Raw genomic sequence first — 16,200 nt, 5'->3', positions numbered from 1 at the left:
TCTACCAAAGAACGTATGTGACATTTCTATAAATTATCCAGTATTTTTCGTTAAACGCTAAGGCATCAATACGCAGTTAGGTTTTGTTTCACATTTAGCTCCGATGAATATTTCAAATATGGATGTTATTTTGGAATAAAACAATACTATTGAATTTTAGATATATGGAGAAAATTTAAGCCTTCGAAGTGGGTTTATATGAATATCAAGATTGTTTTTTTTTTCATGTTTACAAGTTGTGGGCACTTTTGAGACATTCCCCCCATTTTTTTGTATCAAATAAATGCTGATCGTTGCCATGGTTAATTTCATCATGTTAGCTATTGGAATATATCTTTGGAAGATGATGTTTCCGTACATATGCACATGAAACAAATAGGAAGCCTGATTTGTTAAATAGCAAGGGAAGGAGGATATTTTTTTTTCGTTTACTGTATATTGATGCATACAACTTGGCATTCGTTCGATGTGATGTATTAGTATGCAACCACGGCCGGTCAGAATGAGGACGTTAAATTCGATGCCTCAATTATAAGTAAATGAGATCTCAAATGTTGCATTGCCCGATTTTTTTTTATCTTATTGTGGAGTGTAAAGTGAGAAGTGTTCAATTCGAATATAAATGATGTTGATTTTTTCGTAGATTATTTGAAGTTCAAAATTAAGAGATGTGATATGATTTTCAATATGACAACTATCCATAGATTAAAGAACCAATTATTGGTCAACATACTCATGATTCTACCATCAACAATCACAAGAATATAAAAGATGTGCCCATGTAAACAGAAAATCAACTGATAGTCTAACAGTGAAGGAAAAAACAGATACATGTATGTCAGGTATTTACAAATTTAAGTTACTGTGTGCTAGGTTCATAACTTGTGACATCCACATAACGAATATGGTAGAGTTTAAGGTGAGCGGTTCGTAAACAAATTGATTATTTTATTGAAAACTCGTTGGATTGGTTTTCACATCAGCTACTCTTATTGATCTAGCAAGCAAGCTAACCAAAGATCTTGTTTGAACCTTCATACTCAACTTATTTGAATATAAGTATACATAGTTTCTTGAAAATATCGCTGCACATGCCATTTACGTATACATTATCTTAATTTTAGAAAAAAATAACCAAATAATCAAAGACTAAAGACACTTAAATCTAGTTAACAGCAAAATTTCCAACTACAAGGGATTCTAATATTCGTTGGATACCAATTTTTATGGATTTCGTTTGTACAGACGAACCACGAAATTAAATGTTCAACGATTACACATTTTCTGTAGGTTTGTAGGCAGAATTCGAGAACCCACGAAAATAAATATCCTCTCAACGAAAACTGGTACCAACTATAATAAATGAATCCAGAGTAATCAATTTACCATGCTCTGGCACTTATTAGTCTTGTATGGTTCTTTTTTTTTATCATTTTAGTTGTTTTTAAATGTATTTAGCGTTTAGTAAAACGTCCATTTCACTGAACCAGTGTAGTTACAGTTTAGGAGCCATCTGAAGTTCGTCTCCGGTTTCGGGATTTTTCTCGCTGTGTTCTTGACCATTGGTGGCCTATGTCTGGTTTTTTACTCTTTGGTAGGGTAATTGTCTCTTTGACACATTCCTTATTTCCTTTCCCAATTTTATCTGTCATATTGCTTTATGTTGAATCAAAATTAAACAGTTCAAAGTTAAAAGCAACTTTTTTAACGGATTTACAATTGATTGAACAGAGATATAAACTTAGCGCTTTTTTATCCGGTTATTTATATATACATATACAAACCATTATCAAGGTGTTCATAGCCTCTTGGTAGGAGAGAACCGTCTATTCGAGCGACAGTTAAAATTCCTATTGCAGCTCCACGAAGTATTCTGTTTATGCAACCGAAAAACCCTATGATCACATGAAAGAAAAACAGGAAATAGTCCAAGACGTTGAATGAAGTCCTGCAAAAACAAAGTATATTAGTAATTGACATAGGAACCATATAAATGTGATCGAAAAACATGTTTCAAGGCATGAAATGTTTGTTTATGTGTTAATTGAAAAAAATAATATTGTACTTAAAACATTTTTCTCTATATAACTTTTTTTCAGTGAATTTAATCCGAAAATTCCGCAAAAGGATGTGTCAAAAATTGAAATACGGCTATAGAATAATCAGACTAAGACAGCAAACACGTTATGACAACCCCTTCACCAAAAACCATTACCTTTGACTTGCCTCGGAATAAGTTCTATATTATTACCTTTACACAATTTGTTTTTAAATTGTTCAATATGAAACTCACTAACTTGTCATTTGAAAGATTTGATATATAATATTGAAGTGAATGAAAAAAATCTCGTTTTTTTTTGTTTCTTTCATCAATTATTGAAAACTTAGTGTTGTATTCTTCTCACTGTTCTTTTGCATGTTACATGTACAAAACAACAATTGGTGCATGTATATACCAACAGAAATTGACCGTTCAAATATGCAGTAATTTGGTTTTTATTTTTAAAGATAGAAACTTGTTTGTTTCTGCTTGGATAATGTGTTCAAGATTTGTGTCAGTTTTAGACGTTTGTGAATTTTATGACAAAGATCTTTAAGGACTCAGAAAATCCCAACAAAAAGAGTACTTTTAAAGATAGTTGTGGTTTAGAATGCACAATCTGTAATGCGACTTTAAAGAAGTTACCAGTTTAAAAAATTAAGTGTTTCTGCTTTCACGTAGAATGCCCTATGGTCATCTAGTTTTAATCACCTTTATTGAAACTGAAAAAAATGCCATATAAAAATTGGAGTTACCTATTTTTCAACGCCAGCGCATGCTGATAATCTTCTGAATTATTTTTCTTGACTTTATGGTCTTGAAGATGTCGCCGATCGATTAATACAGTTTTGAAATATTCGAATAAATACTTTGCAATGTATACAGGTCTGAAAATATGATATAACATATTAGATTATTAGTCAAATTAAGTTCTCATGGTATGAAAGTGCCTACATTAATCTAAACCCAACCTTAATGAACACTTCGTCTCGAAATCTACAAGGTGATAAGAAATTAACACTGCTTTGTTTACATATGATGGATACACTCAGAATGTTAAAGACAATGGTTTTCTGCAGTTTGTGTGCTACAGTCAAAATAGATATAGCAAACGTAAACTTGATATATATATATTTTTTAGATTATATATTTTAACATCCCCCTCCCCAGTTTTGTACGCTACATACCTTACTGTGTTTAAGCATAACGAAAGTGCAATACGACCCTTTTTAAAAAGAAATGTCGTGTCAATTCAGACCTTCAACTTTAAATCAAAAAGAAACTTCGGCACAACTAGCATACGAAACTCTTTTACAACAAAATCTTAAGCTAGTGCGGACAAAAGGTAAGGATTGATTTACATACATCACCAATTGTCGTTCATACTGACTTGTGCATTCGGCACTGAGTATTACTGTTCTTAGTATGCTTTAAGTAATAGGAAACCCTATTCATATTTCGGCTACCTTGTATCAGTACACCTTATCGCTATTTGTCCGCAATTACTGGATATCACACAGGTTCTTGTAAAATTTGGACGTCATAAAACAAAATATCTGACGCCACAATGGAAAAGTAAATGTTGTATGCGTCAAAAGTTCAAGCGGTCGGGTCAGCCGGGATTAGCGATAAGGTGTATGAGATTACGTGACTGACCATTACCCTCGTGCATATTTTATTCACGATGAAATAGACGTGTAAATTCAAAAATATCTAATAAAAACATTCCTTTTCGTGTCATACTTATGACTTCTTTTTTTTTTTTTTTTTTTTTTTTTTATTAAAACCGTCCATTGTTCAGTTAAACACATACTTACAGTAATGATTTTAATGGTGTTAGAAATATCTCCGGTACTTTATTTATCAAGGGAAGAATGAACAAATATGCCATTACAAGGCACACCGTCAAGATAGTCAGAAAGAGAATTATGTAACCTGTGTAAAACATGAAAATCAAACTTTGAATATGTACAATTTGAATTTTGAATTTGTATTCTTGTTTTTCTTTTTTCATTACCTACCAATCTTACTCTAACAGACATTTTTTGTTTATCTCTATAATGTATCATTCAAAGTTGGTTCATAAAACATCAAGATTAATGTTTACATGTTTTATGTACTGTTTTCTGTTTGACTGTCCGTATTTTATTAACTACACCGGTCATAGGTCAAGAAATTAATGTAATGTTTACAAACACTATTTTTTCTACATGAGGCCACATGTGGAGCAGGATCTGCTTACCCTTCCGGAGCACCTGAGATCACCCCTAGTTTTTAGTATTGTTCGTGTTGTTTATTCTTTAGTTTTCTATGTTGTGTCATGTGTACTATTGTTTGTCTGTTTGTCTTTTTCATTTTTAGCCATGGCGTTGTCAGTTTATTTTAGATTTATGAGGTTGATTGTCCCTTTGGTATCTTTTATAACCACTAGGTCGATGTCTCTTCTGGTGGATATTTTGTCCCCGAGGACATCATCCGCCCAGTAGCAAAACTACAATTGCATGAATTTACGAAGATCAAACAGGAAACTGGCTCGGACGTCGCCAAGTATAAAAAGGTCCGAAACAGACGTCACCATGGACACGGTGTCGTCTGATACGGCAGGTGTCCCCTCATCACCAGACATGACACATATCTCAAACATGACTAATTCAGATCATTGTCCTAGTGACAATATCAATATTACAAATATACAGCCATGTTCAGTTCTCCTTAAAGACATTTTGGTTTTTGATGACACAGTACAACACTGTCGCATTTCGAAATGTGAGACCAAAGGCTGCAAAACTTGTGCAATTGTAATTACAGATGCTGAATTGAATAGCAATTTGACCAAGAAGTCATATTTTACCAGAAGTTACGGTGATCGGAATTGTAAATCGATAAATGTCATCTACGGATTAGAGTGCAACCTTTGCGGATTGGTACACGTCGGTGAAACGAAAGGAAGGCTGAACAAACGTATGTGCGGTCATAGATCAGACATTAACCTCAATGCTAACGACATTCTATACCAGCATTTCAATCAGCCCGATCATTCCATCGTTTCTATGACATTATCGAAAAGACATACCATAGCTCTAACAATCCTAATCTTTCAACGACTCTCCGTAGACAAAAAGAGGACTACTAGATTAGACAATTGGGAACTGCGACACCTTATGAATGCAATGACAACATTGATGGTATAGGTATTCTATCTATTTTATCAGCAATCAAAGACGGGCTTCAAAGTTATTGTGAAACTGCCTATTCTAGAGGTGGTGTGAATCAGATGTGGATACTTAAAAATTCCAAAGATCTTTTAGAGTACATACAATCTAACTCTCTTTCATCTTGTAACAGTATTAAAACATTTGACTTTTCTACTCTTTACACAAGTATTCCACATTCCAAACTAAAAGACAAATTGAAAGAGTTAGTTTTGCTTTGCTTCATAAAAAAGAATGGCCAACGTAGATACAAGTATCATGTCTTAGGGAGGGATAAATCCTACTTTGTAAAGGATCACTCTGATTCAAACAAAAAATTCTCTGAAACTGATATTATCAAGATGCCTGATTTCTTGATTGACAACATATTTGTTAACAGATTGTCGGCATTCCATTGAGAACAAACTGTGCCCCTCTACTTGCTAACTTGTTTCTTTATTATCATGAGGCTGACTTCATGCAGGAACTTCTTAGGATGAGAGATAAGAAGTTAGCAATATCCTTTAACTCTACTTTCCGCTATATAGATGATGTTCTTTCACTCAATTATTCAAAATTTGGTGACTATCCGGAACGCATCTATCCCATCGAACTAGAAATAAAGGATACTACAGATACAGTTAAGTCGGCCTCATATCTGGACTAACATCTAGAAATTGACAATGAGGCTTGATTGAAAACAAAACTTTACGATGAAAGAGATGATTTCAACTTTCCAATTGTGAACTTTCCATTTCTAAGTAGCAACATTCCAGCAGCACTTGCATACGGGGTATATATCTCCCAATTGATACGATATTCCCGTGCTTGCATTTCCTATCATGATTTTCTTGAAAGAGGGTTGCTGCTCACAAGGAAGCTATTAAACCAAGAGTTCCAAATGGTGAAGTTGAAATCATCCCCTCGTAAATTTTACGGACGCCACGAGTTGGTTGACCGTTATGGAATAACCGTTTCACAAATGATATCGGATATGTTCCTTACGTCGTAACTACAATCCCCTTCCCTTTCATGAATGAGACCTACCGAATTCGACTATTTACCAGATTTGTTTTAACATAAGCAACACGACGGGTGCCACATGTGGAGCAGGATCTGCTTACCCTTCCGGAGCACCTGAGATCACCCCTAGTTTTTGGTGGGATTTCGTGTTGATTATTCTTTAGTTTTCTATGTTGTGTCATGTGTACTATTGTTTGTCTGTTTGTCTTTTTTATTTTTAGCCATGGCGTTGTCAGTTTATTTTAGATTTATGAGTTTGACTGTCCCTTTGGTATCTTTCGTCACTCTTTTATGACGCAATTTTACCCCAAAAATGAGACGAAAGTCATATTAGGCCGGTGACCAACGTCGGTATTATGAAATTTTAATCGTCAAAAATGGTATACGGTTGTATCATATATCAATCGATTTGAAAATATGTGTACTTTGAGATTATTTTGGTCGTCAAAAGAAAATAAGGTGCAGTTTTTCAGAAATCAAGATCAGAGGTCACATGTCGTTTTCTAGAACTAAACCAAAATTGAATATTCAATTCTAATTTAAATACAGTTTTTACAGTAGAATGATTGAAAACTTGAATTTATTTTTTTCCTTATTCAGATTTTTACCAAAAAAGTTAAAACATATCATTAAATGAGATTTTCGAGTACACGTATGCGACTTTACAAAAAAAATATGTATTTGTTAATATAACCATTTAGTAGGCCTCAATAAAAGGGGGAACTAAAGTTTTGGCCATATACGTTGAGTTCTGTACATGCAAAACTGGCAACAAAAATGATTTCAAAACAAACTTATAATTGAGTTTCTACAATGGCATGACGATTTCTATGAAACGAAATGTATTTATAGGAATATAAATCAGTGTGAAATAGAATAAAACTTTAAAAAGACATTTTTAATGACAGAACCGTCTTTTATTCGTTTTAAAATGGAGACAGTTTTAGTTATTCAATCCCAAACTTAGTGACGCAAGATTAAAAAAAATCGGTCAAGAACAGTTTAACCAACCACTAAATACGTATTACTACATTTAATCAGTAGTTCAGACCTCAAATGACTTTTGTAATGTGGGAACGTTATAAGGATGTTCTGACCCTTGTCTGGAAAACATATGTTCCTACATGGAAGGTTTAGCAAATCTCGGGTCAGTATTGGTCCCAAGTGTTTAAAGAACACGACATAATTCTTAAGCCACAAATAATATTGCGAATATGAATACTAAGCTTTGGACATTAAACCTGCTGTGCCTTGGAGTAGAGTGGTGGTAAAATGTTTGTGTACCACATCATTTTTATCCAGTACCATTGGACATTGAATTCAAAATATTTTGTCATTGCAAACTACACTTTGGCCGTATCAATCTATAAATGGGGGAATATAAAACAACTGTTACATCAGTGGACCGATAGGACAATGTCAAATGAACCCTGTCCGGACAGGAATGTTTTTCCTGCTGATTGCAACTCTAAATATCTCTGAAACAAAGGTAAAAGAGCCATCTCTGATCGACAGTAAACACTTGTCATGATCACATGGCTGTAGGCAGTGGAACTTTTCCATTGTCGTGTTCATTCTGCCCTATTGTCAGGTCTGTATAATTGACTCGATATCTGAACTGAGGTTATCATTTATATCGTACTGCTAATGTTAAAAAAACACTTCCTTCTGTAAATGTCCTTGTAATTCATGAATAAAGTTTGAATTCCAGTAAAGCTTTTACTATAATATGCGAGTGTTATTCATCGTCTTGGTTGCAGTTTTATTTTATTACAATAGATGCAAGCATATGAAAGAGAGTCGAAAGATACAAGAGGGGCATTCAAACTCATAAGTCGAAAAAAAATAGACTGGCAACGCCATGGCCAAAGAAAAAATAAAAACACTCACATACAACATGGTACACAAAACACAACCTTTGATAACCCTGACTTCGTTTCTTGACTTGAGCCTGCTGCTATTTTATCTGTGTGTTTCTAAGAAACATCAGAGACAACAGTAGTTGGCACAATTTTTGGATCCTCAATGCTCTTCAGGCTTTATAAATATTTTGACATAAGTGTCACTGATGCGTGCGTCTTTTATAGATGAAACGCGCGTCTGGCGTACTTAATTATAATCCTGGTACCTTTGATAACTATTTACCGATCTTCATGTTTTTAAAAAAAATCTTGGGGAATTCTAAATATTTCAAAAAAGTTCAGTTCGGTTGTGTCAACAATATGTAACATTTGCTATGCGAATCAAAATTATCAAAATATTACAAACAGGAATCAAACACAAATGAATAGCAAATTTTCAGATCTGATCTGGTACTTTGTATTTAAACATCTTGTACCGCGAAAAGATGTTACTTGTGAATGGGTAACGACAGAGCTTAAAAGATACATTATTCGTAATATGGTGATTTAGAAAGTTATTTTGTGTCTATTTCAATCACCAGTTCTTCCTCATGACTCAGTACATGTCACTAAATCTAAATTTCCACGTTCGACACTCAGGTGTCACAACTGGAACAAAATCTTCTAAACCTTCCTTCCGGTGGCACACGAAATAATCCCTGCCGGTCTTCAGTTCGTATTTATCTTTAGTTTTCTCTGTAATGTTTTATAGAAATATGTGTGTCATTACGTCGTTCTTCGACTTTTGCCATGACGTTTATATGACCAATGTGTTTGAATATTCGTTTGAAAACTGCAGTCTGTTTTATGAAGTCAGGTGTACACCCATGTTCATGAAGTCTATACTGAATCATCATGCACGAGCGTAAAGTATCAATTCAAATATGTGCATATTATACGACGGCGCAGAGGATATAATACTATTGAGATATGGGGAAATTGACAATTGAAAATTTGAAATTGTCCTTTACAAAAGATTATTGTTTGTAAATAATCTGTGTCAAAATCAAAGTAAATGTCAAGATATGAAGCAAACATTCTAATTTCTTTATTATCCCTTATCACAAGCTCACTGTAGTATATGAAATGTAATTACAGATCGACTGACATGTTGGTAAGAGTCAGGAAATCTTCAGTATCTATACTATTAAACGAGAAGACCTCATTTTTGGTGTCGCTTCTCTTCTTTCCTCAATAAATTAATCAACACGCCTCTGTGTCCTATAGGTACAGTGCATAGTCGCATTTGTCATCCATTCATATGATTATTCAGATTGAGTTATTTTGGGAGAAAAATGAGAAAAAAGGCATCCGGATATTGTCCCGTCATTGGACCAAAATTTCAAGTCAGATTAGACTTCCGGTTTGCGTTTTTCTTTGAATATACATATACTACGAATAAAGTGTATTTTAATTCTATCTGCTATCATTTTCAAGTTTACTATCCACGGCGGTCACAGAGTTTATTAAATAGAGGGTCTGTATACTATATCAATAACCACCATGGATCGATAAGTAAACTTAGAATTGAAAGTAAATACACTTTATTTATACAGTAATGGATGTTCATAATATACAGATAAGCGCTAAAATAATTCATGTGAACTTTTGATACCTTTTCTGAAATTCTCCAGTCATTATATCTTTTACAAAATTCATTGATTACAAAAAAAGAAGATGTGGTATGATTGCCATGTTGAGACAACTCTCCACAAGAGACCAACAATGACACAGAAATTAACAACTATAGGACGGCCGTACGGCCTTCAACAACGAGCAAAGCCCATACCGCATACTCAGCTTTAAAAGGTCCCGACATGACGATGTAAAACAATTCAAACGAGAAAACTAGCGGCCTTATCTATGTACAAAGTGGGTCTCATTGGGGTCTAAGCGTAACGCGGGATTGCCGATTTTTTTGTAAGCGTGACACGTGAAAGTCAAATTATTGTGCCGTGAAAACAGGAAATGAAGTCTAGCGGGACACGGGAAATTACAAAAAAATAAGAATTGCTTTCGTACGTAGTGTAAGCGGGATACGGGAGTCTGACAAAACAGTAAACGGGATCCGGGATCAGAAGCCCCCAATGAGACCCCCTACAAAAATGAACGAAAAACAAATATGTAACACATAAACAAACGACAACCACTGAATAACAGGCTCCTTACTTAAATGTTCATAACATACTAAAGGTATGTTCATATTGAAATTGTTAGAAAACCAAAAATTGGGAATTTTTGGAAATAAAGGAGGAGGGATAAAAAAAAACATTTTCCTGTCCCCAATAACCTATGACTAATGATACTTTTGCCGAAATTCTCCAGTCATTCAATATTTTACAAAATTCTTCCAACAACACTTTACATACTTTAAACTACGCTCTGAATGCCCGCGATTTCGCGGGTGTGTTCTAGTATATCTGAATTTGAAATCAAGAACTAAGCAAAATGGTTTTCTTTAGGTCTGTGTAAAGGTTCTGCATTTCCAATTGCAGTGCAACCGGTAAACACTGTTATATTATTTCGACTTATGCATCATTCGTATCCACTTTTAGAATAAACAATTTCCAAGCAAATAGAATGATCGATCGAACTAAAGTCACAATCATTCGCGCACTTTTGGGTAAATGACATCATTACTCCTATCTAATGTGTCAAAAAACAACAGTTTACTGTACGTGGTAAACAATATAACACTGGACACTTTTAATTTGCAAAACACTCATTTGCAAATCCGCCGCCGCCTCAAACAAGAGCTACAATATCATGTATATAACCAAAATGTGCAGAATTACATGGGATTCAATAATTTCATTGGTTTTCTACAGTTACTTTCATATTTATTTTGCAATTTGAATTATAAAAACATGGGATTTTCAATATCCCATGGGACAGGGCAAAATCCCATGGGATTTACCATTATCCCATGGGATTTTGGTTAAATCCCATGGGATTTTTTTTTGTCCCATGGGATTATTGTAGTCCCATGGGATATTTGTTGTCCCATGGGACAAAAAAAATCCCATGGGATTTTTAATATCCCATGGGACAAATTAAAATCCTATGGGATTCTAATTGTAAATATATAGATATAAATAAACAGTAATGTGTATGTTACAATGTTTTCTATTTGGTAGTAAATTATTATAAGATGAATCTTTTTAATTGAATATCTTTTTTTCTTGGGAAATGTTAATTTAGCATATTGTTCTTTAACTGTTCAAAACTAAACTTTTAAACAACAAAGCAGATAATGTAAGTATCAATATATGTTTACTCATGAATTATAGAATACTTTCTTGAAACACAATTATTATATAGCCATTTGAAATCAATAAAAACTCTATTGTTAGGCTTAACATACTAGTAGCTATTTAAGTTAATCTATTTTTTTCACAATATCCCTCAACACAAAACATTAATAGTTTCTTATCATCCAGCATTGTTTGATGGTAAAGTCCACTTTTTGGACATTCAGCACAGAACTTTGACATTATTGTGGTTTCAATATTTTTTTGAATTTAAAAGAACTTCAAATCATTGACTGAGTGATGAAAATAATAACTGATCCAACTTTTGTCTTTGAATTTATTCTGGTCTTGTTTCTATGTTTTCTCCATTTATTCTAGGTGGTGAATTTCAATCCTTCTGAAAAAGAACCAATAAAATCTAAAGTAATGGATTAAACAAAATTGTTTTCATACATGTAGCAATAATATGATTTTCAATAAAAATAGCTATGCGATATGGATTTTACTGATTGTTAAAGGTTGTCCAGTGTCATCAGTTGCTAACGGCCTACATCCTTGGTCTCTGATGGAGGGTTGTCAAATTAGCAATATACCACATCTTCCTATTCTAATACCATATAACAATCAATTAATTTATTCTTCTTTATAACATTTGGGTATTTTCCCAAGTTATATACATATCATATATATATACTGTAAATTCGGAATTAATGCGAGTTTTTTTTTATTGCAAAAAATGCAACGGAGTTGTAAACGCAATAATTTAAACTCGCATTATGAAATATTTTATATGGATTAAACAGGATTTTTCTCAAAATCGTAAAATTTAAAATCGCATTTAAGTTTAAAATGACAGAATCGCAATAATAAATGCACGCAATAATTTATGAATTTACAGTATAAAGATCAATGTTAAAACTTTAGACAACTATAATAACATTCCATTATTCACAAGAATTTGCAATATATTATACAAAATGCAGACAACAGAAACAATATTTCTTTAAGCTTTTGAAGTTCAGACAGATTTCAATTTGTGTTTTATTTCAATGAAAAAATACCTTGAACATATTGGAAATTATAACATTGATACAAAAAAAATATGTATGTTTTATCCTTATTTTTTGTGTTGTTGGCTTGCTGTCTCATTTTAATATACATTTAAACATACATCAATAATCTTCTTCTTTATTAAAAGTAAAAATGGGATATTTTTGATTTTGATATCCCAAAACATTATAGTTCTATCAAACACCAATGTGTTTGATATTAATTTTAAGACATGTATAAATGTTCCGGACCATATCAGTATTCGGATGTTACTTTTACGGTCCAGAACTTACAGTCCCACCATATGTGTACAGTCAGACCATTTAAGTATATTTGTACTGTCTGGTACCAGCTCGACCAAACCTGTGTTTTTATTTTAACTGCAATTAAACTTTTTGTATTAATCTATTAAAGATTTCAGTTATGTTGATCTGTACTGTACATTTGCTTGTAATAAACTTGACCAACTTCTTAAAATTGGGCAAGCGTACAGTCCAAATACTTGTTTGTTCTGGAACATAAACATGATTAACAAGCATTTGGCAGGATGTCATGCTAAAATCCCATTAATATTAGTACTAAATTTTGAGTATATACATGTAAATCCACAAGTTACTTACTGAAATTCATGGTGAACACTCACCAAAAACTTACAATTTAGAGGAAAGACTGGAAAGATGAATGCACTAACACTATCAAAACAGAGCATAAAACTTACCGAAAAACAAGATGTTTTACATTTATCCAGGAGCAGGATAATTGAAAAGTTGTTTTTTTCTTTCTCTGCTGTCCATCGTATAACCTTTGATTTCATTCATGCAAAATATGAAAATCTGCAAAGGTAAGACCTAGAACCTCAACTTATCCACATTTTGAATTTTGAACTGCATACTTGTCCTTTTCATCTTGCTGACAACCTAAACATAAAAAAATGATAAAAACATAATTCTAGATTGACTTTGTGTTTTTATTTTTGTTGGTACATGTACAAACAATTTTCCCAACTTTAAAACGAAAACATCATCACCAAAGAGGAGGTCATACTAACCTCCGAAATATTTAAACAAACCAAAATTATTACTTGATTAAGATCTTGTCGTAAATTAATGGCATAGATACTCTTATTTTTGAAAACTTGATGTCTATTGCATACTTATATTCCTTTGTACGAGAGTATGCATATTAAGATGGACTCCATGGACTTTAATGTTAGCATGATTAATTTTACAGTCACTGACAGTTTTTCAGCTCTATGTGTACATTTTGAGAGAATCTTGCAATACTGTATATTCTGATATTCAGAACTTATTGTGAGGTTTTTATTAATACAACTGAAAGCTGTATCTCGTTTTCATTTCTGATACATATTTATGAGCTGAAGACCAGTGCCGAATTTTTCTCACTGCATTGAAGACCCATAGGTGACCTTCGGCCGTTGTCTGCTCTTTGATTGGGTTGTTGTCTCTTTGTCAAATTCCCAGTTTCCACTTCCCATTTTATATCATGTATGCTGATTTTTCTTAAATTACAATATTCAATCATGCAATTTTGTCCATTATTGAAAATACGATAAGCAAAAATAAATGCACAAAAAATTTAACATTGTTATATATGTAAAAGACTTTTTTTTAAATTCAAAACAGTTGCCTACACTGTTAATTTCCTTGTTTGATTTCATATTTTTAAAGCCTTTATAGCTAGCTAGATGGTATGCCGGGGCGGATCCAGCCATTTTAAAAAGGGGGGTTCCCAACCCAAGACAAAGGGGATGATCCTATATTCATTTGATTTGTTTTATTGTCTCATACAAGAATATATATGGTTTGACGGTGGGGATCAGGAATCCTGAAATTTTTTCACCTAACCACTGGATGACAGGAGATCTCAACCATTTAAAAGTTTCTCAAACATGTGGGGGTGGGGGTGAACCCCATGGACTCACCCTATATTTCCTTTTATTTGTTTTATTGTTCTATACAAGAATATATAAATATGGTTTAGGGGTGGGGATCTTGACCGTTTACAAGTTTTCAAACTAGAGGGGGTGGGACTTCACTTTTATTTTATTTCATTATTAATTTTATTGTCCCCGACAAGAATATATATGGTTTAGGGGTGGGGATCTGGATCGTTCACAAGATAATAGCACATTCTCAAATTGAACAGAGTGGTGAAACCCCCAAAGACCTCCTTTTAATTTCATTTGATTTGTTTTATCGTCCCATTCAATAAGCCCCAATGCACAGATAGTTCACAGTATTTTCCCTTGATTTACACTAAAGAATATACACTATACAGGTGTAATTTTTTTTTAAAAAGATAATACAACTGAAGACCACCCTGACCACAGTGGTGGATCCAGAATTTTTCATAAGTGGGGCCCACCGACTGCCTAAGAGGGGCCTGCTCCTGCCATGACTCAGTGATTCCATATATAATCAACCAATTCTTTTCCCAAACAGGGGGCCCTGAACTCCTGATCCCCCCTTTTTTTTCCTCATTTCAATCACCCCGATATAAATTTAGTTTTATCACTTACAATAGGAATGGTTTGAATTCCCCAATAATTCTTATATATACCATTAATATCAACATATTTCATTTTTGATAAATGAAAGGCAAAAGTTTTCTATGGGTAGAAATGGATAGTGGGAAGCTTTCAGATTCACACCATACCGGTGGCTGTGTTCAAAGTGCTGGGTTTTTATTACCCTCGTTGTTTGCGGACTAACTATTTAGGCCAGTGGTGGATAATAGTGTGCGTGCATTAATCTTCTATACCTTCTTAATCAATATATTCAAATACTGACGGCAAGTGTGTGTTGTAATGATGTATCAATGTCTTTTTGAAAATCACCGTGCTATTTACATGTGGGATCGAGAATGCAGGGGAAGGAAACTTGTCAATTATGTTTATTTCTAAGCCAAAATAAAATGAGCCGCCGTAAAATTAACCTTGGGTAATAACAGTGCATGTAAGGCTCGTCTCGGAGGGGTGTCTTTTTTTCTGTCTTCTTTTTTTAGTTATATTTTTAATAAACTTACACTTTTTTTCCATTATTCTCTTTCTTTCACTATTCTTTATTCCTTTTTTTTTCTTTGTCCTTTGTTCTCTATTCTGTTAATTCACATCCATACCCTCTTATGTGTATGTGGACTTACTGTAGTTTATTTTTTAGTTCTGGCAGAGATATTAGATACAATATATATGTCTCTGGTTCTGGTATTATACGAAAAGTCAATTTCTTTTTCATGCAGTGTCATGAAATATAATGGTTAAATGCATATCAGCCAAGATTGTGCGCAACATTTTAATAAACAATTCAACACTATATACACGTTTAATGTGAATTTTATTAAAATCGATGAAGAACATGAATTTGGCAGCTAGTGCCCCTTAAACAGGTAAAGTTCAATTAACAAATTCTGATCTACTGGCATTCAACACCAAATTACTTACTTGCTGTATATTGATAAATGTGATTGTATATTGTCAATACCTCAACATCGAGAATACGTCATGTGAGGTGTTGGTCGCTACGTTTGATACGGGGTCAAAGGTTGCGGCTTCGAGACAGAGAAAAACATCCAGGTAAAAAGTGTAGAATTTTGTTTTTGAAAATTTGAGTTGTAAATTTTCCTAAAAAGTACTTAATTCCGTTCATCTAGTTGTAAATTTTCCTAAAAAATAAACTTATTTCCGTTCATCTATTATGGGTATAAACTAAACTGAACAAGAAAAG

General features: G+C 33.3%; 1 protein-coding gene and 1 long non-coding RNA gene across 3 annotated transcripts in view; both read right to left on the bottom strand.

Annotated features, from left to right (window-relative positions):
- LOC143064909 (stimulated by retinoic acid gene 6 protein-like) overlaps positions 1–16,200 on the bottom strand; it is a 64,284-nt gene that overhangs the window by 1,225 nt on the left and 46,859 nt on the right. The window contains exons 13-15 of one of the 2 annotated variants that reach the window (XM_076238113.1): positions 3,859–3,976; positions 2,797–2,928; positions 1,785–1,948 (exon numbers count right to left, since the gene is read on the bottom strand). In XM_076238113.1, the coding sequence (XP_076094228.1) occupies positions 1,785–1,948; positions 2,797–2,928; positions 3,859–3,976 (414 nt within the window). The remainder of the gene's footprint in view (positions 1–1,784; positions 1,949–2,796; positions 2,929–3,858; positions 3,977–16,200) is intronic. The other variant, XM_076238114.1, reaches the window with a different exon arrangement.
- LOC143064908 (uncharacterized) lies at positions 11,497–15,680 on the bottom strand. The gene is made up of 3 exons (XR_012975348.1): positions 15,239–15,680; positions 13,176–13,374; positions 11,497–11,804 (listed from the first exon to the last, which is right to left on the bottom strand). It is a non-coding gene; the product is annotated as an uncharacterized LOC143064908 (long non-coding RNA).

This window comes from Mytilus galloprovincialis, chromosome 2 (genome assembly GCF_965363235.1).
Source record: "Mytilus galloprovincialis chromosome 2, xbMytGall1.hap1.1, whole genome shotgun sequence".
Taxonomy (NCBI): domain Eukaryota; kingdom Metazoa; phylum Mollusca; class Bivalvia; order Mytilida; family Mytilidae; genus Mytilus; species Mytilus galloprovincialis.
This window is presented reverse-complemented; position numbering and strand designations above follow the sequence as displayed.